This window comes from Enhydra lutris, unplaced genomic scaffold (genome assembly GCF_002288905.1).
Source record: "Enhydra lutris kenyoni isolate GAN:26980312 unplaced genomic scaffold, ASM228890v2 scaffoldscaffold69, whole genome shotgun sequence".
NCBI lineage: Eukaryota > Metazoa > Chordata > Mammalia > Carnivora > Mustelidae > Enhydra > Enhydra lutris.
This window is the reverse complement of record NW_019154153.1, coordinates 7,932,895-7,958,726: the sequence shown is the minus strand read 5'-3', so window position 1 is coordinate 7,958,726 and position 25,832 is coordinate 7,932,895. Positions and strand designations below refer to the sequence as shown.

The 25,832-nt window shown below is 45.0% G+C and overlaps 1 protein-coding gene across 1 annotated transcript; it reads left to right on the top strand.

Annotated features, from left to right (window-relative positions):
• The first annotated feature begins 553 nt into the window (after window positions 1–553).
• On the top strand, window positions 554–9,246 carry LOC111159719 (complement C1r). The gene is made up of 11 exons (XM_022522284.1): window positions 554–743; window positions 1,471–1,699; window positions 2,996–3,188; window positions 3,727–3,873; window positions 3,974–4,170; window positions 4,441–4,588; window positions 4,699–4,820; window positions 6,096–6,174; window positions 6,537–6,692; window positions 7,831–7,905; window positions 8,358–9,246. Coding segments are annotated over exons 1-11 (2,118 nt in total). The 5' UTR covers window positions 554–741; the 3' UTR covers window positions 9,128–9,246.
• The last annotated feature ends 16,586 nt before the right edge of the window (window positions 9,247–25,832 follow it).

The following is a 25,832-nucleotide window of genomic DNA, read 5'->3' as shown; positions in this document are numbered from 1 at the left end:
AAGTTCACTGGCAGGTCTGAGTTCACTGAAGTGAGGAGGAAGGGTCTTAACACAGACCCAAGTCCTGCTGTAGCTTTCACCCTGACATAGGAATCCATGTTCCATGTTTAGGGTCATTCATGGGGAAAGTAGGCTGGGCCCCCAGTGCAACCAGACTCCGTTCTCTTCTGTCTGCTCCTGCCATGCCCTCTCTGCCCTTGGTTCCTGTCACACTACCCTGGGCATTAAAACCCATTCCTGGGTGACCAAGGGCAGGAAGAACCAGGTTAGTGGAACAGGGCACTGCAGAAAAGAGAGTCCCCTCCTCAATTGCGATTTCTATTGTCTTTGGCATCAGAACCCCGTAAAGACAGCAGCAGTCCCGGAAGAAAGGGAGAATACAGATCAGATTTAGAAGCCAGTAAGTCTGGGCTTCCTACCAAAGTCTCCTCCATTCTGAAAATTCGGGCTGTCTCCTTAGCCCTTCCCCAGACAGGCCAGCAGGTGGCCCCACCATCGGGGATTTCAAAACCAAAACTACAATAAACTTGAAACAGACGGTTCTCTCTCTTTTTTTTTTTTTTCTGTTTTGTTTATGCAAATAATTCATTCCCTACAACATTCCTCCCGGAATGGTCCCCTCCTTCCCCTCCACAATCATTCCCTCCCCCTTGCCTCCCCTGCATGACCGCTCTCTCCTCAACACAGAGTGGATGAAGACGCGGCCAGGAGAGTCCAGGATCCAAAAACAGGCCTTGAGAAATGTGAGTAAGGCTGATGGGGCCCCGGGAGGGAGGGAGAAGCCAGAGGAGAGAATCCTGGGCAAGGGAGGCAACCCTGCTCCCAAATTCATTCAGGGAGACGGAAACACCCCTCCCTCCCCACATACCTTACCTATTCCCGCAGCCACACGCTTGCACACGCAAACACAAACCCCCCCATCCCTCGTCCTGAGGAGGAGAACTTAGACCTGCGAGGCAATGGCCATGTTCCCTTCCTCCTCCCAGCTCATGGCAGGGGAGCAGCAAGGTGAAGGGATCCACTGTGCCCCGGAGGGGTGTGCTCTGTGCATGACCCCATATTCCATAGGCCGTTTCTCCCAGAGGCCTTTGCTGAGCCTTTGGGAGCCCCATCAGAGAGCCATGACTGGAAACCCTCGCCCTCCATTAACTGGTCCCAAGCCAGCCCTATTCCGAGAAGAGGAGGGGAGTGGGGGGAAAGGGCAGGGAAGGAGGATGGGGAGGGAGGTACAGGGAGGATGATGACCTCTAGACTGGACATTGCCCCAGGGGGAGGAACCACCCAATGCAGTGGCTGCAGGAGACCAGCCTCTCCTCTTCCCCACCCCCACCTAGAACATCGCTACGAGGCCTGGAATGGCCAGAGAGGAAAATGCCGAGCAGTATGACCATCCCAACCCCCAGCCCAGTCACTGCCCAAATGGCAGGAGTGCCACACACCCCCACTGGACACCCGCTTTCTTGTTGGCAGGTGGCTCTTATATCTCCTGGGGCCCGTCCTGTTCTGCTGTGTGGGAGGCTCCATCCCCGTTTCACAGAAGCTCTTTGGGGAGGTGACTTCTCCTCTGTACCCCAAGCCTTACCCCAGCAACTTTGAGAGAACCACTGTGATCACAGTGCCCACAGGATTCAGGGTGAAGCTCGTCTTCTGGCAGTTTGACCTGGAACCTTCTGAAGGCTGTTTGTATGACTATGTCAAGGTAGGGGATCAGGTTGGGAGGGCAGAGGGAGAGCTGGGTGTCTCTGGAAACCGAGGACTTGTGCTCTAATCACCCCGAATAGCATTCCCCACCCATGGACACAGGCACAGCCGCAGCCCCACAAGGGCTAATGGCCAAGTGGAGTTCGGACAGTCTGATGACACTGCGGATGGTGCGTCCCCTGGGTTTATAGGCCCTCAGGGAGCACTGAAGGGAGAAGCACAGAGTGGGGAATGCACAGGCCCCACTTCCAGGAAATTTACTGTCTATAGGAGTCAGAAAAACCTTCCCCAACGGCTGACTTGCTGGGAGTCTTTGGAAAACTATTGTGCCTCAGTTTCCCTGTTTCCATGTAGAATGTCACCATGACTGCCTTCCTAAACAGGAACACAGCGAAGAGAACCATGAGGGGTGTTAGCTCAAGCATAAGCCTCAGCAAGGTCATGGGCTCAGTCCCCTGCTGTGTAACAGTCAAGTATGCCTTCCCGGTCTCAACTTTCTGTATCAGCGAAAATGAGATTCGAGATTCAGGATTTAAGTAGAGTCCACACATACATGCAGTAAATACCGTCCCCCAGAGACCCTCTGGACATTATGACAGAATATCACGAAAACAATCTGTCTTCTAGCCCGAGGACCAGAGAAGTTTGCAGGGTTGGGTAGGGGGGGTCTTGGTGGCGGGGATGGTGAGGGATGGGGTGGGGACAGGACGTCTGCCACTTCTGAGGGGTTAAAGAACCTGTGAAGAAAGAGGTAAGAGAAGCTCGGTGATGCTGGCCTGTGTGGAGGCTGGAGAGGCTCCCGCTCAGCTGTATCAGGAGGCACGGCAGGACATGAATGGTTTGCATAAGGTGAGGGGCGATAAGTGGACAGAAAATAAAGCAGACCGCTCTGGGCTCCAGGGATAAAGGGAGGCTAAAGGCCTGTGGAGACAGCCAGGATTCCAGCGGAAGATGAGCCCGGGAGCTGGCGGAGACGAAGAAAGGTCTAAAACATGCCAGGGGACAGAGAACAGGGAAGGGGCGATGTACTGGGCACAGGATAACATGCCAGGAATTAGCCACTGAAGACTCAGAGGAGCAGATGAAAGTCACCAGGGGAACAAAAAGAAAACGAGTCATGGAGGGAAAGTTTACAACAGCCAGAGCCCCATGGGTGGAGACCTGATGGCGGCCGGTCCAGCAGTGGGGGACACCACTCACTCTTTGGGACCAAAGGAGGACTTTGACTGACCTTCCACACAGGATGTGTCTCCTCAACCACTCTTCTTCCCACCTCTTGTCCTTTCTCCACCAGATCTCTGCTGACAAGAAAACGCTGGGGAGGTTCTGTGGGCAGCTGGGTTCTCCACTGGGCAACCTCCCAGAAGGAAAGGAATTTATGTCTCAAGGGAACAAGATGCTGCTGACCTTCCACACGGACTTCTCCAATGAGGAGAATGGCACCATTATGTTCTATAAGGGCTTCCTGGCCTACTACCAAGCTGTGGGTGAGTGGCCCCTGGGTCCCTTTTTTTCTGGCCTTAGGCATGTTGTGTAGGGACCAGAAAGGGGGAATCTTGAATCCATTGAAGCAGGAAGCCCATCCTTCCTTATTCTTCCCCTCAAGAGAGCTTTTTCCAGGAGAGGCCTGCCAACCTGGGTTCTGCCACCATGGGGCAGTTCCCAGAAAGCCTTAGAGTGGCCAGAAAGTGGGGCACCTGCATGGCTCAGTCAGCTAAATGTCTGACTCTTGGTTTCACTTCAGGTCATGATCTCAGGGTCATGAGATTGACCCCCGTGTCAGGCTCTGCACTGGAGCCTGCTTAAGATTCTCTCTCTCTCTCTCTCTCCCTCTACCTCTCTTCCTTCCAACGCCCCCCCCCCCCCCCAAAAAAAAAAGAGAGAGAGAGAGAGAGGCCTGGAGTTCCAGGTGGCCAGGAGATGATTTGGTCTTTAGGCCACTGGGATTAACCTCTCTGAGAGCAGAGCCCTGACAGAAGTCCCTGCAGGCAGGAATTTAGCCCTTCCTTCTGGAATGTCTTCCAGACCTCGATGAATGTGCTTCCCAGAGCAACTCAGCTGAGGAGACTCTCCAGCCCCAGTGCCAGCACCTGTGTCACAACTACGTCGGTGGCTACTTCTGTTCCTGCCACCCGGGCTACGAGCTTCAGGAGGACAGGCATTCCTGCCAGGGTGAGCTTGGGGCACCACGGGAGTGAGGCAGGGAGCAAGCAAGGGTGTGCGGGGCCAGCCAGAGAGACCCCGTGACCCCCGCCTGGCTCTGTTCCCCCAGCTGAGTGCAGCAGCGAGCTGTACACAGAGCCATCGGGATACGTGGCCAGCCTGGAGTACCCCCAGCCCTACCCTCCCGACCTGCGCTGTAACTACAGCATCCGCGTGGAGCGCGGCCTCACCCTCCACCTCAAGTTCCTGGAGCCTTTTGAAATAGATGACCACCAGCAAGTACACTGCCCCTACGACCAGCTGCAGGTACAGCCATCCCGCTCCCTGAGAGCATCCCTGCCTCCCCTTCCCCCTCCCCTCATCCTCACTTCCCACTAGATCCTCTGGCCAACTGGGACAGGAATGGCCGAGCTCCCTCATGGGCAGGCGCGGCAAGGGGGTCCCAGGGATTCCTCTTCTCCTCCAGCTGAGAACATGCACACAAAGCAGAATTACCACCACCACCACCATCCTGGCCCAGTGGGGAAATGTCTGAGTTGGAGAGATGTCCCCCACCCCTTCCCCTTTCCCCACCAGATCTATGCCAACGGGAGGAACATTGGCGAGTTCTGTGGGAACCAAAGACCCGCTGACTTTGACAGCAACAGCAATGCGGTGGACCTGCTGTTCTTCACCGATGACTCGGGGGACAGCCGAGGCTGGAAGCTGCATTACACCACCGAGAGTAAGGTTGCCTGGTGGCCTCTCTCACCGGCCAGCCACGGGACCGAATCAGGAGGGTTGAAAGGAGGACAGCAGCTCTGAAATAAACATGTGCTCTGGTCTCCCCAACAGTCATCAAGTGCCCCCAACCCCAGACCCTAGACGAGTTTACCATCATCCAGGACCTACAGCCTCAATACCAGTTCCGGGACTACTTCATTGCCACCTGCCAGCAAGGCTACCAGCTCGTGGAGGTAAGAGTCCAAGGCCGATGGGGGAGAGTGAACCCAGCCCTCTAGGAGCATTTCAGGTGGGTAGGTCCATCATCAGACTTAGGCTCCGTCCCAGCTGGCTTCACACGTGTTTGAGCTGGAGGACCGGTCACCTGGTCTACCTGCTCTCAAACTTGACCGCACATTGAAAACACTTCGAATTTTTTAAAAAACCCTGATACCTGGGTCCTCTCCAAGAGACTGATTCGGTTGGTCTGGAGTGCCCCTAGGATTACTTACAACTACCCAGGTGATTCTTTTTTTTTTTTTTTTAAGATTTTATTTATTTATTTGACAGAGAGAGAGAGATCACAAGTAGGGAGAGCAGCAGGCAGAGAGAGGGGGGGAACCAGGCTCCCCACTGAGCAGAGAGCCCGATGCGGTGCTCGATCCCAGGACCCTGAGATCATGACCTGAGCCGAAGGCAGAGGCTTAACCCACTGAGCCACCCAGGCGCCCCTACCCAGGTGATTCTGATGTGCAGCCAAGTTTATAAACTACTGGCCTAACCTAGTAACAGTCGGATGTGGGAAATGAAAGGCAGGGTGGAGTACAAAGAGTGACTCCCTCAACATCATGGTGCTTTTGTACAGAAGGGACTAGAACCACATCTCCTACCTCGTGCCCCGAGGACTTCTTTAGGCACCATGGTGTTGTCACCTTGGGCCCACCGCCCTGTCCTCAGCTTTGCAGGCTCAGGAAGCACCATGGTTTCGTTGGTTAATCTCACAAAAGCTGGTTAACTAAAAAAACAAACAAACAAACAAAAAAACATACAATTGGAGTGACCCCTGGGGCTACCAAGCTTGTTTTGTTTTTTTGTTTTTTTTTAATTTAAAACTGTGGAGTTCAGGGGCACCTGACTGTCTCAGTCTGTAGAGCATGCGAGTCTACATCTTAGAGTCATGAGTTCGAACCCCACGTAGGGTGTGGAGCCTATGTAAAATAAAGTAAAACAAAATAAAATCGTGGGCATCCACTGAACGATAGTGGAAGCAGCCAAGAGTCTGGAGAGTGGATGATCCGGTCTGACAATCAGCCCTTGCTCTGAATTTCCGCTGCATGACTCAGTGCCCCCATCTGCAACTGTGGTCTGAGAAGAACGAAGGAGCCATGTCCACAGGGGTGCTGAGGTCTGAGAGCCTGAGAGATAGCCTTGCATTCTCGGCTGCTCCAGGGTGCGAAAGGCAGGAAGGGAACCACAGGGCCTCCTTGCACTAATGGCACCTCTGTCTCTGTCTACCTCTTCTCGAACAGGGAGACCAAGTGCTGCTCTCCTTCACAGCTGTCTGTCAGGATGATGGCACCTGGCATCGTGCCATGCCCAGGTGCAAGAGTAAGTCACAACTCAGCAAGTGTCTGCCCCTCGGGAGCCCCCACCCTACCCCAGCCATGGAGACCTAGGCTGTGAAAGGGAGAGCCTCCCAAAACACCCTTCCCCTCACTTGTCCCTTGAAGCCTATGGCCCACCTCGGGAACCAGTCAGCCCTCATCTCTGCAGTATTGGTCGGCTTTACCCAGAACTGAATTTCACTCCATCTATTCCAATCCTTCACAAGCACTGCACCACCCCCTGCCAACTGACCACATTTCCCTAAGGTTCTCAGCCTGTTCTGTGGGCAGAAAACTCAAGTTCTTCCCACTGATGTTCCCGTACCGTCACTCTCAGATCTCATACGGCCCTGTGTTCTCTTCAAGTCAAGGACTGTGGGCCACCCCAAAGCCTGACTAACGGGGCCTTCAGTTATACCACCACAAAGGGGGTGAACACCTACCAGGCCCGTATCCAGTACTCCTGCCAGGAGCCGTATTACAAGATGCATACCAGAGGCGGAATCAGCGAGACTGTGCGAGGTAGGGGCCCACACAAATGGCAGCCTTCTCCCTTCCGTCTTCTCAGGGCATCTGAGATTTTCCCAACATAATGCCTGGGGGATGTATATTGAGGTATCTGCCCAGGACAGTGGCTTCAGGAGCCTGAAGTACAGGGAGTACAGGGCCAGGAGGCATCTAGTAGGGTGAAGGAGGTGCCTGAGCTGATTCAAAGAAAGTCTTAAATCTCACAGTCAGCTCCCCCTCACCACGGCCATGGCCATTACTACTGCCACGCCTGCAAGCACCATCATTATCCCCACCTCCACCTGCTCCCAACAGAGCCACCACCATTACCACCCCCCACCACCCCTGTTGTCGCCACCATCATTACTACCACAACTGCCACAACCACACTACTGCTATGTCAGTGGGACTCCCCCCAGCACTCTCCCCACAGAACCCCCAAGCTACTATGTTGTGATTTTTTGCCTTCAGGTTTACTAAATGACTCTCAAATGCATCTTCAAAATTTTTCTTTAAAATGAGATAAATCACATGCTTTGTAGGTTTGAAACATCCAGAGGAAAAAAGAAAAAAATCATACATATAGATTATATGGTATTCTTTATGGCTTTGAAGACAGACCATCTTCAGTTTGCATCTTGGTTCTGGAACTTAGAAGTTACGTGACCCTGTGCAAATTATTTAAGCTCAGTTTCCTCATCCAAAAAAAATTCCTGAAAGTGTCACCGTGGTACTTCAATGAGATAATGTAGATAAAGGGCTTAGCGACAAGCATGGTGGACGGTCAGCAATCAGAACAGGTAGCAGCCATTATCCCCTACCATCCCACTACCAAGATGCAATCACTGATAAGATCTTCATACATTCCTTCCAGTTCTTATGTCTATTTTCACAAACAGGAATGACATCAAACATGGAGTTAAGTGTTCTGATTTTTTACACTGAACATTAAAACAAAAATATATGTAGGGAGCCTCTCAACACTTCCCATATTCCACCCTTACGTTATCTGAACCTTTCCGTTTGATCCTCGTCCGTGTTGGTTCCGAATCTCCCATCTCCCCGTCCTGCTCATTCAGTGCTCGTTGGCCTCTGAGACCTGGTTTCCCTGTCTGCCACCTCCCAGCCTGATCGTAGCCCCCTCCTCCCTCAGGGGCCTATACCTGCACCGCGGAGGGCATTTGGAAGAATGAATGGGAAGGATCAAAGATTCCTCGGTGTTTGCCAGGTGAGTGGAAGCCCTCTGGGGCCATCCCCAGTGCCTTTTGCAGCCCTGCAGGACCTCAGGAAAAGCACGCACAGAGAATGGAGACAAAGTGAATGGAGAGGCACTCCAGCCTGAGGTCAAAAAAAGACAAAAGGAGTGAGGGGAAGAGGGAAGGAGATATTCCAGGAGAAAGGGAGAAAGGAACCCAGAGAATCAGACTGGGTCCTGATATTCCTGCTTTCCCACTGAGCAGATGGGAAGTCAGGGAATTAAAAGAGCAAGAAAACCCCCAGGAAGAAATAAACAAGAAGAGGTTGACTAGAGGCCAAAGGCAGGGATTTGTGAGAATGGGAGGAGAAAGAGGAAAGAGCCCAGAGCCAAAAGACAGGCTATAGGGGGAACTAATTGACCTCAGAAGGGAAGAAGGTGGGCCTGGCCTGACTCATCCTTGCCTTCCCTGTCTCTCTCTCCAGTGTGTGGGAAACCCGTCCACCCTGTGGAACAGAAGCAGCGCATCATTGGAGGGCAAAAAGCCAAGCTGGGCAACTTCCCCTGGCAGGCCTTCACCAACATCTACGGGCGAGGGGGTGGAGCCCTGCTGGGCGACCGCTGGATCCTCACAGCTGCTCATACCCTCTACCCCAAGGACCATGACAAGGAAGGCAATGCCACTGTGGACGTGTTCCTGGGCCACGTAGACGTGGAAGAGATCACAAAGCTAGGAAACCACCCTGTCCGCAGAGTCAGTATCCATCCAGACTACCGCCAGGATGAGTCTAACAATTTTGAGGGGGACATCGCCCTCTTAGAGCTGGAAAATAGTGTCACCCTGGGCCCCAACCTCCTCCCCATCTGCCTTCCCGACAACGAGACCTTCTATGACAGGGGCCTCATGGGCTACGTCAGTGGCTTTGGGATAATGGAGGAGAGGCTTTCCTATGACCTCAAGTTTATCCGTCTGCCCGTAGCTAAGCGGGAGTCATGTGAGAACTGGCTCCGGAAAAATAAGAGGAAGGATGTGTTTTCTCAGAACATGTTCTGTGCTGGAGACCCGTCTCTAAAGCAGGACGCCTGTCAGGGGGATAGTGGAGGGGTCTTTGCAGTGAAGGATGAGAACAGTGATCGCTGGGTGGCCACGGGCATCATCTCCTGGGGCATTGGCTGTAGCAGGGGCTACGGCTTCTACACCAAGTTACTCAACTATGTGGACTGGATCAAGAAGGAGATGGAGGGGGAGGGCTGAGCCCAGAATTCACTGGGTCAGAATCCAAAGAGCAGTGCATAAAAAAATAAAAATAAAAAATCATCTGACCCATCATTGATAACCACTAAGAATCCATATTAAAATCACTGATGCAGAAAGACACCGTGTGAAATAAATGCTCTTTTCTATAACCCCGTCACTGTTCTTCACCCAAAACGACCCAAAAGTCACCTTTCTTTCCTACAAGATTTACAGAAGATATATTCCACAATCTCTACTTATCATCGTTCTCTTCCGTTTTTGTACCATTGGATAATTGAAACTCTTTCCAAATAAAATTTTATGAGAAGTTCCAGTGTGCGAAATGAGTTAAAAGTAGTATTTAATCAATATAAAAATATTTAATAAGATTATATTCAAAATACTTAGGAAGGCAGGGGAGCCTGCGTGGCCCAGTCAGTTAAGCATCTGATTGTTGATTTCAGCTCTGGTCTTGACCTCAGGGTTGTAAGTTCAAGCCCTGCATCGGGCTCCACATTGGGTGTGGAGCCTACCTAAAAAAAAAGAAAATGCTTAGAAAGGAAATGAGAACAAAAAAGTTTATGCACACATTTACAATTAAGATTTTTTAAAATTTGACAGAGACCACGAGAGTGGGGTAAGGGTCAGAGGGATCATGACCTGAGCCAAAGGCAGATGCCCAACTGACTGAGCCACCCAGGTGCCCCAATAACAATTTATTTCTAATTTTGTTTTGATTGTATGATATGAAGAAAATCCTGATTTTCCCATAAAAGTAGTTCCAAATATAACAGGTTTATTTAAAAGCTCACTTTCCAATCTCTAAATATTTCTCTCTCTTTTTTAAGGACTTTACTTAAGTAATCTCTCCCCCAGGGTGGGGCTCGAACTCACAACCCTGAGATCAAGAGCCACACGTTCCACTGACTGAACCAGTCAGGGGCCCCCTAAATATTTCAGAAGAGAGGAGTGGTATGAAATTTTTGTTTCTCAATTGAAAGATTAACAATATTTTCAAATAATTTGTATTACTTAAGACACATTTAAAGGTCAGAGAAGGACCCGAAACTTGGGATAAGCATTGTAAGTGTTTATAATAGAATATTACCATGATGTTATTGCACAACTGACTCTTCTCTTCTAGACTTATTTGAACAACTTCACCTGAACTGACATACACAGGCCTGAATTTAAAAAAGACCAATGCAGGGGCACCTGGTGGCTCAGTCGGTTGACCACCAGACTCTTGGTTTCAGCTCAGGTCATAATCTCAGGGTCTTGAGATTGAGTCCCACATCAGCTTTGCGCTCAGCCTAGAGTCTGCTAGGGACTCTGTCTCTCCCTCTGCCCCTCCCCCTGCTCATGCTCTTTCTCTAAACGAACAAACAAATAAATAAATAAAATCTTTTTAAAATAATAAAAAATAGGGGCACCTGGGTGGCTCAGTGGTTTAAGCCTCTGCCTTCAGCTCAGGTCATGATCTCAGGGTCCTGGGATGGAACCCCACATTGGGCTCTCTGCTCAGTGGGAAGCCTGCTTTCCCCTCTCTCTCTGCCTGCCTCTCTGCCTACTTGTGATCTCCCTCTCTCTCTGTGTCAAATAAATAAATAAAATCTACTAAAAAATTAAAATTAAAAAATAAAAACAAAGAAAAAAATCAAAAGACTGTGCAGAGTTAAAGCCTTCCCAAGGACTGAGAATTTTTAAGTCCAAATGCAGGTCCACAATCCCTTATCTGACACCCTCCGGGCCAAGTGCCTTTCAGAATCAAGATCTTACAGGTTTCAGAAATGTAACATACGGTCTATTACCTACTGTCCACCGGCGGGGTCTAGGGCAGCACTCTAGGGCAACAAAGCAGAGGGATAATTCTTCTGCAAAACATTTGAATATTCACAGTGTATGAGATAGATAAGATTCTAAATAGCTAGCCGTTGGGTCAGGTTTTGCCACGAAGCAACTTTTGGTGCCTGATTAGAACACTCTCAGCTTTTAAGAGCACTTGAGATGTCAGGATTGCGGACTTCAGGATTGCGGCCGTGGCAGAAATGACCGGGAAACGACTTCTGGTATAATCTACACAAAAGTATCCACTAGTGGTATGCAGTGTGTTTGAGGAGCACACACTGATTTCAGGAATTCAGTATTTTTCAGAAGGGAAGCCCCTCCAGGATTCCAGTGGAGACTGGAATGGAGTGGGTGGAGGAGCCAGAAGTGGTGAGAATAAAACCTGAAACGAAAATGAAAATACTGAACTATTTCTAAGGTTCCTAGCAAAGTTAAGATTCTAAGTTCTTTGTCCCTTATTGTAGTCATTAAAGGGACTGCTCTGATCCTCCTGGTTCCGGCTCCCCTCCTCCAAATTCCTGTGCGGCTTATCCTTCAAGTGTGCCAGAATAAAAAATAATAATAATAATAAGGCTGAGGGGAGCCTGGGTGGCTCAGTCATTAAGCATCTGCCTTCGGCTCAGGTCATGATCCCAGTGTCTTGGGATTGAGACCCACTTTCAGCAGGAAGCCTGTTTCTCCCTCTCCTACTCCCCCTGCTTGTGTTCCCTCTCTCGCTGTGTCTCTTTCTCAAATAAATCAATAAAATCTTAAATAATAGTAATAATAATGCTGAAACCAATGTCTTGTGAATAGACATCAGAAAAGAAAATACAAATTAAGGTTAAGCTCTGGGGCTTAAGCTAACGCATAGGAAAAAAAAAAAAACTTAAATTAAGACACCATCTTGTGGTGCCTGGGTGGCTCAATGGATTAAGCCTCTGCCTTGGGCTCAGGTCATGATCTCAGGGTCCTGGGATCGAGCCCCGCATCCGGCTCTCTGCTCAGCGGGGAGCCTGGTTCCCCTCTCTCTCTCTGCCTGCTTCTCTGCCTACTTGTGATCTCTCTCTCTGTCAAATAAATAAATAAAATCTTAAAAAAAAGAAGACACCAACTTTTTAGCTGTAAGATTGACAATGACAATATACTCTCTTGGTGAAGATGTAGAGAAGACAGTCATGAGTTACCTGTTGGAAAGTGAATGGTACAAACTCTTTAAGGACCAATTTGGCAACATGAAAATCAAAACCACAAATACACATGCCTCTGACCCAGCAATTCCACTTCTAGAAATTTTTCTCACAGTCGCACCTATGAGATAAATGACACAGGTACAAGGTTAGTTACCGAAGCATTGCTTATGATAGCGAAGTATTAGAATCCTAAATTCTGAAATGTCTAGTACCAAAGTTGCAAGTATATTATGGAATACAATGTAGCCATTCAATCTTTAATTGAAAAACATAAAAAGCAGGACACTGTGTATAAAATACTACTATTTGTATAAAAAGGAGGAGAGGGTATTCATTGCTCTTATAGGCATAAAATATTGCTGGAAAGATATACAAGAAACAATGATGGTTTCTAGGAGAGGGCAGGAGAAAGAAGAAAAGTTATCACTCTATGCTCTTTTGATCTTTCAAATTTTGAGTCATGTAGATGATTTATCTCGTCAAAAAATAGAGAGATGAAGCTCTATTAAAATATTCTTTAATTTCAAAAAAATTTCAAAGGGGTAACTTCATTGAGTAGGTGGACATTTGGCAAAGACGGAAGGAAGTTAGATATTCAGAGCTCTAGGAAAAGGTGTCCCTGGAAGAGGAAACAGCCAGTGCAAAGGTCCTGAGGCAAGAAGATGCTTGATTCATTAGGAAATTGCAGAGGCAGCCAACACAGAAAAATGTGAGCTTCTGTTTTCAAAGGCTCACTCTGGCTGCTGAATTGAGATTAGATTGCAAGTGGGAAAGGGCATTAAGAGGACCAGTTAGGAAGCAATTATGGCAATCCAGGCAAGAACTGATGGAAGCTCAGACCAAGTGGTAGCAGGGGAAGGGATGTAAAGTAGTCATATTATGGATAAAATTTGCAGGTGGAGCCAGTAGGTTTCCTGATGAAATAAATATTGGAGATAGCTGAATAAGAAAAAAGAGAGAAGTCAAGATTACAAGAGGAGCAGATCTGATGAAAAACCTAAGGACGTCCCTTTTGCACATGTTGAATTTTAGACGCTATTATATTAGGGCCAGGATGGAGTAACAGGGATTAGATTTACCTGCCTTCTTGAAACAAACAACAGCAACAACAACAAAAACATCAAATATATGAAACAATAGTTCTCGAGATATTAAATTTCAAGTAACAAAGAACAGAGATTGCCCTATGATTGCCCCAGGTTACTGCCTCGAGAGAGTTTCCAAGCGGAGGTAGTGGAAGGAGAAACCCAGGTAGCACTTAGCTGACTCCCTAAGCTGAGCCAAACGTGCAGGGAGACCAAGGCTCCTGAAGTTCACAGAACTGAGGATCAGAGACAAGAAGGCCACAAAGAGAGAACTCCAGAGATCTGCAGGAGAGCCCTACGATTTTCTCACCCATATGTGAGAAAACTATTCAAGGATAGAGGGAAAAAGCTGTATGACATGATTATATGGAAGGGTAGCAGGCAATCAGCAAGGTGGGGGGAGGGAGGAGGGGGGAGTGCCTGATCCCACCAGCCAGACTGAATTCATGGGCATTAGGTAGTGGATACAGAAGGGTATTGCCTCAGGGGTAGGAGACAATTAGCTCCTAGATTAAATGCTGCTCTGGTCCTATCTAACAAATGTTAAAAGCAAGACCCAAAAGGACCAAACTGTTTCCAAGTAACTTAACAGAATCCCAGAACAACGTTCTAGACTATTTATAGAATTACAAAAATATCCAGCACCCAACAAGATAAAATTCACAAAGTCTGGCAACCAATCAAAGAATATGAAGCATACAAAGAGGCAGGAAAATATGATCCGTAATGAGAAGAAAAATCCATCAAAACCAAGCAAAACCCGACAGATGTAAGAATTAGAAGACTGACTGGACATTAAAACAATTGCTCTAACTTCACCATGTGTGCTCAGAAAATAAATGTCCACTAGACACCCAAAAAGAGATGCTGAAAACACGATTTGATGTATAAATTTGGAGTTAAGGGGACAGGTCTAAGCTAAAAAATGCAAAGTTTGGTGTCGTTGGTAGGTATATGGACGGGTGTTTAAAGCCACAGGGGTCCAATAAAGGCACCAAGGGAGTGAAGATAGATAGAGAAAAGAACCAAGGCCTATGCCCTGAGGCATACCATTATAAAAGTCTGAGAGAACAGGAAAAATCAGCTAAGGAGGCTCAGAAAGTGTGACTATTACAGAATAAATATGAATCTCAAAATTCATACGGTAAAGCCCTGACTCCAAACATGAAGGTATTCAGAGTTGGGGTTCTAGAAGATAATTAGGTTTAGGTGAGGTCATGAGGGTGGGAGAAGAAAAGAAAGATCTCTCACCTCACACAGGCACCAAGAAAAGGCTAAGTGAGTGTGCAGCGCAGCCACTGTCTTCAAGTCAGGAGGAGGGACCTCACCAAAACAGAATCTGCCAGCACCTCCTTCTTGGACTTCCCAGATTTGAGAACTGTAAGATACTTCCACCCAGTCTTCCATCATAGCAGCCTGAACTAAGACAGTGACCACTGAAGTAGGAGGAAAACCTGTAGAGTTCAGAATTTTGGGTTTTTTTTTAAGATTCTTTATTTTATTTATTTGACAGAGATCTCAAGTAGGCAGAGAGGCAGGCAGAGAGAGAGAGAGCAGGAAGCAGGCTCCCAGCAGAGCAGAGAGCCCGATGTGGGGCTCTATCCCAGGACCCTGGGATCATGACATGAGCCGAAGGCAGAGGCTTTAACCCACTAAGCCACCCAGGTGCCCCGAGTTCAGAATTTTGAACCCAAGAAAAGAAACTGCATCAAGGCAAAGGACTGATCAATTGATTGAGTGAGCAAATGGCACTGATGGGTCAAGATAAAGACTGAGGATTGATCCTGGGAAAGAGCAATGCCAAGGTCACCGGAGAGCGAGAAAAGCACAGTTTGATGGAATGATGGGGACGAAAGCCAGACTGGAGTTGGAGAGAGAGTGGAAGAAGAACTAGAGACAGAAAGTATAATCAGTTATTTTAAGGAATTTGTTGCAGGAGGGAACAAAGAAACAGGGGAAGCTATTAGAAGAACGGGAGTCGAGGGGTGCCTGGGTGGCTCAGTGGGTTAAGGCCTCTGCCTTCTGCTCAGGTCGTGATCCCGGGGTCCTGGGATCAAGCCCCGCATCGGGCTCTCTGCTCGGTAGGGAGCCTGCTTCTCCCTCTCTCTCTGCCTGCCTCTCTGCCTACTTGTAATCTGTGTCTGTCAAATAAATAAATAAAATCTTAAAAAAAAAAAGAAGAAGAAGAAGAAGAACGGGAGTTGAAAGAATGGGTTTTTTTTTTTTTTTATTAGTTAGAGAAGTAAGAACGTGCCTATAGGCTGGTGGGAATTATGTAATAGGGAGGGGAAATGACGATGGTGGGTGGAAGTGGGGGAGAGATAGAATCCAGTTGGAAGCATGGGTGTGTTACCTACGCCAACAGACAGGCAAGCAGAGCCTAAGAAGTTGGCATTACACCAGGGGTTCTTCTCTAATTCTTCGTTTGTCCTGGTGAAGTAGAAAATAAGGTTATCGGCTGAGAGTGTGCATGAAGGATTTGGGGGTTTGAGGAGAGAGAAGAAGGAATGAAATAATCACTAAGGGGAGTGGGAGAGAGAACAGATTAGGGAATTTTGGTTCCTGGGAGCATTAAGGATCCACTTGAGACTCATGGTCATGAATTAAAATGAGAGGGTTCTTCTCACTCTTGTGAGACAGTTGTAGGAGGTGGGCTGTGTGTTTGTGCCCTATCAGACGCACCAATAAAGGCATAGAGGATGCAGGTTTCATTTTGCCATGAGAATATATTGAAGCCATAGAAGGGCACAGGAGACGAGGTTGTATGCAAGAGAGCTATTCTATTGGATTTAAGCTGGGTAAAGAGGAGATCAAGTACAGAGAAGGTAATGGACAGTAAATATGCAGTAGGATTGATGTATTGAGGGTTCCGGTATTGTAGGATATAGGAAGTGTAGACCTATAGGAATTGACTTGGAAAAATAAGAGGTGGTGGCAAAAGAATGGGGTATGCAAAGTTGGGGTAATAGAAGAGGTTGCAGTTACTGGTAACAAAAAAGTCTATCGAGGCATGACCATGGGGGGTTGTGGCTGGGGTAAAGTGGAAGATGAAAGCGTTGGAGAAGAAGATTTGTGGAACTATAAAGCCAAAGCTTTAGAAGGCTCACCTCTCTGTATTTTGAAATTGCCAAAAACTGTGACAGGGATAGTGCTAGAAAGACAGTGAGTCAGGAACCAAGATCACTGAGAAATGAAGGGAATGAGCCAGATTCCAGGAGAGGACTACAGCCATGAGTAGATGTAAATGATACAGTCTGAGCATGTACCGGCATAAAAACAGACACACAGACCAGTGGAACAGAGTAGAGAGCCCAGATATGGACTCTCAACTCTATGGTCAAATAATCTTTGACAAAACAGGAAAAAATATACAGTGGAAAAAAGACAGTTTCTTCAATAAATGGTGCTGGGAAAACTGGACAGCTATATGTAGAAGAATGAAATTCAACCATTCTCTTACAACATACACAAAGATAAACTCAAAATGGATAAAAGACCTCAATGTGAGACAGGAATCCATCAGAATCCTAGAGGAGAATATAGGCAGTAACCTCTTTGACATCAGCCACAGCAACTTCTTTCAAGATACGTCTCCAAAGGCAAAGGAAACAAAAGCGAAAATGAACTTTTGCGACTTCATCAAGATCAAAAGCTTCTGCACAGCAAAGGAAACAGTCGAGAAAACAAAGAGGCAACCCACGGAATGGGAGAAGATATTTGCAAATGACAGTACAGACAAAAGGTTGATATCCAGGATCTATAAAGAACTCCGCAAACTCAACATACACAAAACAGACAGTCATATCAAAAAATGGGCAAAAGATATGAACAGACACTTCTCCAATGAAGACATACAAATGGCTATCAGATACATGAAAAAATGTTCATCATCACTAGCCATCAGGGAGATTCAAATGAAAACCACATTGAGATACCACCTTACACCACTTAGAATGGCCAAAATTAGCAAGACAGGAAACAACATGTGTTGGAGGGGATGTGGAGAAAGGGGAACCCTCTTCCACTGTTGGTGGGAATGCAAGTTGGTGCAGCCACTTTGGAGAACAGTGTGGAGATTCCTCAAGAAATTAAAAATAGAGCTTCCCTAGGACCCTGCCATTGCACTACTGGGTATTTACCCCAAAGATACAGATGTAGTGAAAAGAAGGGCCACCTGTACCCCAATGTTCAGAGCAGCAATGGCCTACGGTCACCAAACTGTGGAAAGAAACAAGATGCCCTTCAACGGACGAATGGATAAGGAAGATGTGGTCCATATACACTATGGAGTATTATGCCTCCATCAGAAAGGATGAATACCCAATTTTTGTAGCAACGTGGACGGGACTGGAAGAGATTATGCTGAGTGAAATAAGTCAAGCAGAGAGAGTCCATTATCATATGGTTTCACTTATTTGTGGAGCATAACAAATAGCATGGAGGACAAGGGGAGATGGAGAGGAGAAGGGAGTTGAGGGAAATTGGAAGGGGAGGTGAACCATGAGAGACTATGGACTCTGAAAAACAATCTGAGGGTTTTGAAGGGGCGGGGGGTGGGAGGTTGGGGGAACCAGGTGGTGGGTATTGGAGAGGGCACGGATTGCATGGAGTACTGGGTGTGGTGCAAAAACAATGAATACTGTTACGCTGAAAATAAATTTTAAAAAAATTTTTTTAAAAATGATACAGTCTGGTGCCATGAGCTTCAGCACTCAGAGGCTGGGAAAAGACGAGAATGGTCTGTAATGAGGCTGAAGGGGTCACACTGCCAGGCCCTATAGAAAGGAGGCTTTGGGGGAAAGACAGTCACCAACTGAGTAAGTTGCTAAAGGGTATGGTAGCTCAGGGAATTCACTCTTGTGTCAAGGGACCCAGTGTCTTTCTACCCATGATCACTTAGCAAGCTGCTTAACCTCTCTGAGCCTGTTTGTCTCTAATAGTATCTCACACCAGTTTCATTCGATATTATCTCATACAAATATTGAAGAGTTAAATGAATAAGTACATGAAACAGACTTCGCAAAGTGCCAGGCATTATTGTAAGCTATGTTGGAAGATGTCCTTCTGGTACCTTGCTGCTTTAACCTCCATAACCAAAGGGCAAAGTCTTTCTCTGTGACTGTGATCTGAGAATCACGCTTTTTACCCCTTTACCCTCTCAACACACCTTTCACTCAGTCTGATGTAATGCAATAAAAATTACTACTATCATTAAACGTGTAGGAAGAGGGAAGTAGTATGATTTCCAGGGTCTCAAGAAAATTTTGAGCCCCCCACACTCAAGAAATCCTTCCCATTTCTGGCTGGCAGTTGAAATGTCATTAATAAGGAGCAGAAGTCCTTCAAACCTTTTGATAGAGGTCAACCTGATGAGTTGATTTCTATCTATTTGCACTGAAGGATAAAAGATGGTAGTGAGGACAGTACAGGATGCCCAAAGGGGATCCAGCTGCCGAGGACCAGCAAAGGAGGTTAGGGTCACCTAAGACAAACTAACACAACTTCATAAATTGCTGGGGGAGGAGGGAATGTTTTTCATTCACAAGTAGAATGACTCCCCATCACACACTCCCAAAGTGGAAGTAGAGTTCACCTAGGCCCAACTGACATGATTATTGTTTTCTGAAATCTCTCTCAGAGTTCCTCTGGCCAGTCTCTAAGGTTCACTCTTCCCCACACTCATACCTGTGCTTGGTTCCATGAGAAGATTAGAGTCTCTCCTTTGGGAGTTCTTTGGGACATTGGCCTCTAGGGATTACAGGATTTTTTGTTTCTTTTGTCCTGGGTCTTTCAACCATGTACTCAAGGACTATTTGCTTTTTTTTTTCCTGGCTTCTATAAATTTTTATTCTAGACATTCTCTCTCTCTCTCCCCCACTCTCTCTTCCTGTTGGAAAGCTTAGATTCCTCGTTTTTTATCTAAAAGAGATCAAGAAACTTTTTTATTTTACTCATGAATAGATGGATATTCAGAAAAACCTGAGCATATTATGCCAAAAATATTTCGCAGTCAGTACCAAGGAGCGAGGACAAAAAATAATAATAATTTGCTTACACGCTAAACATAAAGGGAGACAGAGATTGCAAACCGTCTGTTTAGAGTTCAGACTGAATAAAGTGACTAAAATTAGAACTAGTGCCTTACTGGCATTGTTGGTATCCTATGTCTTTTATATTCCCTTGTAGTAAAACAGGCCCTGCACTCCAGGAAACAAGACCCATTAGGGAACTCTCACTCTAGTTTCTGCTCTCCCCTTTGGAATTCCCCCCACTGTGGTTGCCTTCCATCATTTATCTCGTTGCCCTCTTTCTCTGGCTGAAGGGTTGGCACACCAGAAATCCTATTCCTTTGGCTTCTTAGCACAACTGAGAAAGTCTGAATCTTTCAAAATTGTCTTTTTAATTGAAGAACAAAATTAAAAATAAAAGAGTGTGACTTTAAAGGGGCAGCCTAAAGGAATTCTTTGTGGTAATGGAACAGTTCTGTATCTTGATGGCACTGGTGATTATGAATCTCCTCAAGTGACAATTTTATAATTTTGCAATCTCACACAAGACTACACACACACTTTGTGCGAATAAGTTTCCCAGGTTTGATATTGTGCTATAGTTACATAGAATGTAGCCATTAGAGGAAACTGATGGAGGCTACACAGGACCTCTCTATGTTATCTTTGCAACTTCCTATCAATCTATATTTCAAAAGAAAATTATTTTTTAAACCATCATTAAAATATAATAGCAGAGTTCATGAATTTGACCAAGATAAATAAGTTTCTGTACCCATTTTCAATAACAGATCATCCCTAAAGAAAATCAATAGGAAACATTAGGTCAGATGCATCAAAAGACATTGACAGAACAACCCACACAACAGCAACAGGGTACACATTCTTCTCAAGCATACATGGAACATTTTCTGGCATTGATCACGTGTTAAGTCACAAAAGAGGTCTTAATACGTTTAAGAAGATTAAAATCAGGGGCACCTGGGTGGCTCAGTCATTAAGCGCCTGCCTTCGGCTCAGGTCATGATCCCAGGGATCCCTGGGATCGAGGCCCGCTTCGGGCTCCCTGCTCCCCGGGAAGCCTGCTTCTCCCTCTCCCACTCCCCCTGCTTGTGTTCCCTCTCTCACTGTGTGTGTGTGTGTGTGTGTGTGTGTGTGTGTGTCTCAAGTAAATAAATAAAATCTTTTTAAAAAAGATTAAAATCATATCAAGCATCTTTCCCGACCACAATGGCAGGAAACTACAAATCAATGACAAGAAGAAAATTGGAAAATTCACAAATATGTGGAGATTAAACAACATGCTTCTGAATAACCAATGGGCCAAAGTATAAGTCAAAAGAGAAATCAAAAAATACCCCGAGACAAATGACAATGGAAATACACCATGGCAAAACTTATGGGATGCAACAAAAGCACTTCTAGGAGGAAAGTTCATAGCGATAAAGGCCTACATTAAGAAGCAAGAAAGGGGGACGCCTGGGTGGCTCAGCTGGTTAAGCAGCTGCCTTCGGCTCAGGTCATGATCCCAGCTTCCTGGGATCGAGTCCCGCATCGGGCTCCTTGCTCGGCAGGGAGCCTGCTTCTCCCTCTGCCCCTGCCTGCCATTCTGTCTGCCTGCGCTCGCTCTCTCTCCCTCTCTCTCTGACAAATAAAAAAAAATAAAAAAAAATAAAGCAAGAAAGGGCTCAAATAAACAACCTAACTGTATGCCTCGAGGCACTGGAAAAAGAATAAACTAAGCCTGAAGCTAGTTGAAGGGAGAAAATAACAAAGGTCGGAGCAGAGATAAACAAAATGGAGACTAAAAAGGGCAAAAGAAAATGAAACTAGGAGCTGGTTTTTTGAAAAGATAAACAAAACAGACAAGCCTTTAGCTAGCTTTACCAAGAGAAAAAGAGAGAGGACTCAAATAAATAAAATTATAAATGAAAGAGGAGACATTACAGATGATAACAAGAACAAAAGATCGTAACAGACTACTGTGAACAATGTCTTGCAACAAACTGGACAGCCTAAGAAGAAATGGATACATTTCTATAAACATGCAATCTACCTAGGCTGATTCATGAAGAAATAGAAAATATGAATATACCAATTACTAGCAAAGAGATTGAATTGGTAATTTAAAAAAAAAAAAAAACCTTCTAACAAAAAAAGCCCCAGGACCAGAAGTCTTCATTGATGAATTCTACCAAACATTTAAAGAAAATTAACACCAGTCCTTCTCAAACTCTTCCAAAAATAGAAGACAGAACAGTTCCAAACTTATTTTATGAAGCCAGCTTTACCCTGGTACCAAAGCCAGAGAAGACAGTATAAGAAAAATTCAGACCAATATCCCTGATGAAGAGAGATACAAAAATATCAACAGAATATCGACAAACCAAATTCAGCAGTACATTAAAAGGATGATACACCATGATCAAGTGGGATTTATTCCAGGGATGCAAGGATAGGTCAACATCCACAAACCAGTGGAATATACCACATTAACAAAATGAAGGATAAAAATCATATAATAATCTCAGTAGATGCAGAAAAAGCATTGATAAAATTCAATATCATTTCATGATAAAAATTCTCAAACTGGGTATAGAGAGAATGTACCTCAAATAATAAAGGCATATATGACAAGTCCATAGCTAACATCATACTGAACAGTGAAAATCTGAATGCTTTTCCTCTAAAATCAGGAAAAAGACAAAGGTGCCCACACTCATCACTTTTATTCAACGTAGTACTGAAAATCCTAGACAAGGCAATTAGGCAAGATAAAGAAATAAAAGGAATTCATATTGGAAAGGAAGAAGTAAAACTGTCTCTATTTGCAGATGACATGAAATTATACTTAAAAACCCCCAAAACCCCACCAAAATAAACTTGTTAGAACTAATCAGTAAATTCAGTAACATTGCAGGATGTAAAATCAATATGCAAAAATCAGTTGTGTTTCTATACACTAACAACAAACTATGAGAAATTAAGAAAACAGGGGTGCCTGGGTGGCTCAGGTGTTAAGCATCTGCCTTTGGCTCAGGAATGATCCCAGGGTCCTGGGATCGAGCTCCCTGCTGAGCTGGAAGCCTGCTTCTCCCTCTCCCATTTCCCCTGCTTGTATTCCCACTCTTGCTGTCTCTCTCTCTCTGTCAAATAAATGAATAAAATCTTTAAAAAAATAAAATTTAATTCAAAAAAATAAATTAAGAAAATCTTATTTACAATATCATCAAAAAGGATAAAAAACAGGAATAAATCTAACATACACCAAAAACTATAAAACATTGATGAAAGAAAATAAAGAAGATACAAATAAACAGAAAGCTATTCCAGGCTCATGGACTAGAAGAATTAGTATTGTTAAAATGTTCTTACTGCCTAAAGCCATCTATAGATTCAGTGTACTCCATATCAAAATTCCAATGGCATTTTTTACAGAATAGAAAAAAATTCCTAAAATTTATATGAAATCACAAAAGATCTCGAATATCCAAAGCAATCTTGAGAAAGGAGAACAAAGTTGCAAAACCACACTTCCTGATTTCAAACTATATTACAAAGCTATAGTAATTAAAACAGTATGGTATTGGCATAAACACAGACACAATGACACAAAATAGAGAACCCAGAAATAAACCCACACATACGGCCAATTAAACTTTTAAAAAGGAGCCAAACATACAATGGGAACAGGGTGGTCTCTTCCATAGATGACTTTGAGAAAACTGGATTGCCACATGCAAAACAATAAAACTAGACCATTATCTTACACCATACACAAAAATCAACTGGGAAAAAAAGGTCTTTAATCCTAAAGATGAACATAAGACTAAAACCATAAACCACCTAGAAGAAAATATAGTGGGTAAGCTCCTTGACATTGGTTTTGGCAATGACTTTTTTCATTTGACACCAAAAGCCAAGACAACAAAAGTGAATACAAGCAAGGGGGACTACCTCAAACTAAAAATCTTCTGCTCAGCAAAAGCAAGCATCAACAAAACGAAAAGGTAAACTACAGAATGAAAGAAAATATTTGCAAGCCACATATCCAATAAGGGATTAGTATCCAAAATATACAGGGAACTCATACAACTCAAAAGCAAAAAGGGAAGTAACCTAATTTTGAAATGGGCAAAGGACCTGAATAGACATTTTTCCAGATGACCCTCGGGTACATTAAAAAGTGCGCAGCATCACTAATCAGGGAAATGCAAATCAAAACCACAATTAAAAATCACCTCACATATGTTAGGATGGCTATGAAAAAAAAGATAAAAGATAACAAACACTGGCAAGGATGTGGAGAAAAGGGAATGCTTGTACACTCTTGTTGGGAATGTAAACTGGTACAACCACTATGAACAACAGTATGGAGTTTTTTTCAAGTAATTAAAAATAAAAATACAGGGCGCCTGGGTGGCTCAGTGGGTTAAATCCTCTGCCTTCGGCTCTGGTCATGATCCCAGGATCCTGGGATGGAGCCCCACATCGGGCTCTCTGCTGAGTAGGGAGCCTGCTTCCTCCTCTCTCCTGCCTGCCTCTGTGCCTACTTGTGATCTCTGTCTTCTGTCAAATAAATAAATAAAATAAAAATACTTATGATCCAGCAGTACCCCCTCGGGGTATGTACTCAAAGGAAACTAAACCATTATCTCAAAGAGGTATCTGTACTCCAATGTTCTTTGCATCATTATTCACAATAGCCAAGGTACGGAAAGAACCTAAGTGTCTGTCAAGAGGTGAATGGATCAAGAAAATACAGTGTATATTACATACAATGGAATATTACTCAGCTTTTCGTTTTTTTAAAAAGATAGTATTTATTTAAGAGAGAGTGAAAGCCAGAGAGAGCACAGAGGGAAGGGGAGAAGCAGACTCACCACTGAAAGGAGAGCCCGATGCGGGGGCTCAATCCCAAGACCCTGAGATCATGACCTGCACTGAAAGCAGGTGCTTAACTGACTGAGCCACCCAGCATACTTATTCAGCTTTTTAAAAAAAGAAATCCTGTCACTTGCAACAACATGGACAAATATGGAGCGCATTATGCTAAATGAAATAAGCCAGACAAAGACAAATACTGCACAGTATTGCTTATATGTGAAATTTCAAAAAACTTTTTTTTCAAGTCAAAGTCATAGAATCAGAGAGTAGAACAGTGGTTGCCAGGAGGTGAGGTGTAGGGGAAACAGGGAGAGGTCGGTAAAAAGGTAAAAGCTTTCAGGTATAAGATGAATAAAGTCTGAGGACTCATGCATAACAAGGTGACTACAGTTGATAACACTACATTGTATAATTGAAATTTGCTAAGGGACTAGAACTTACAGTGTTCTCACCCAAAAAAAATACTTTTAAGGGTAAATATGTGAGGTGATGAATTAATGTGATGGGGGGGACCCTTTCACAATATATGTGTATAGGATATTATCACATTGAATACTTAAAATATTTTATAATTTTGTCAATTATACCTCAATAGAACTGAAGAAAAAAAACAGTTTTCTCATATTTTTAGTTAAAAAACAAACAGGTATGCAAAAAGTGTAACATCACATTTCTACAGAATATATTGTCACACTAAAAGCGACTTTAGAGGGTCCCAAAATCCTGCCAGCGCCTTTTGTGCTGGTCCATTCAATTCCTTCCATTAAGTCCTTCAGCCCCTGGGTACCATCTTTTCTCCCTGGCATGAGAAATTGATCCACCAGTCCATTTTCTTCTGACCAAAGAAAGGTGACAATTCACCCGCTTTTAAAAGTTGCCTTTTCCTGAGTTTCAGGTGAAGCAGACACATATTGCTTTCCCAAGTGAGGCGTAAGGCCACATGATTGATATCCTTCAAGTCACAATGAATGATTCTCTAGCCCTTCTAGGCCTTGGTGTTGAGTTCTTCCTGGCTCTGAAGTCTCTGAGGCTGATTCATCGAGAACCCCTCTCCACCATTCACTCAGGGAAATGATCCTGTAGTGAAGTTAACCATAACCATCCCGCTGCACAAGGTAACAATGAGCGGATTCTGTCACTAATGCCCAGGTCATCCGCAAAGGAGTAACCCAAACAGACTGAAGATCCTGGCATAGACGGATTTCCTTTATCTGTTGCTTGTCTGATTCCAGGTTATTTTTTCGTATTATCTCAATTATTTAAAAAGAAGGACAGTTTCTACAACGTGAGGAAGTTTCTTAATATTTTTCCAATTCTTCTTTTCTCTAGAGGAATCACCCTTCTCCCACCCAAAACATGGTAGTCCAGGTTATTCTGTCAATTCCATTGCATATGTAATGACAGGCAGGTAGACAAAGGTGGTTATGAGGTACACAGTCAAGGAATAATGGCTTTAGGCTGTTTGGTTCACTTGACACTGTCCTTCCAAGATTCCTTATTATAATCCTCCGTTGATTCTTCAGAACTTTCAATGACAGTTCTGTTGACTTCACCGTGTGTTAACCGCCGGTCTAAGGTCAATCATTGAATGTAGCCCTTTTGGTTTACTAAAAATCAAAGTCCTTTCCTGATGGGCCCCAAATACAGACCTCTTGGCTTCTGGTGAAAACTGATCTCTGAAAGCCTCATGTCCCATTCAACAGACCAGAGAGAGTCCTCCTCT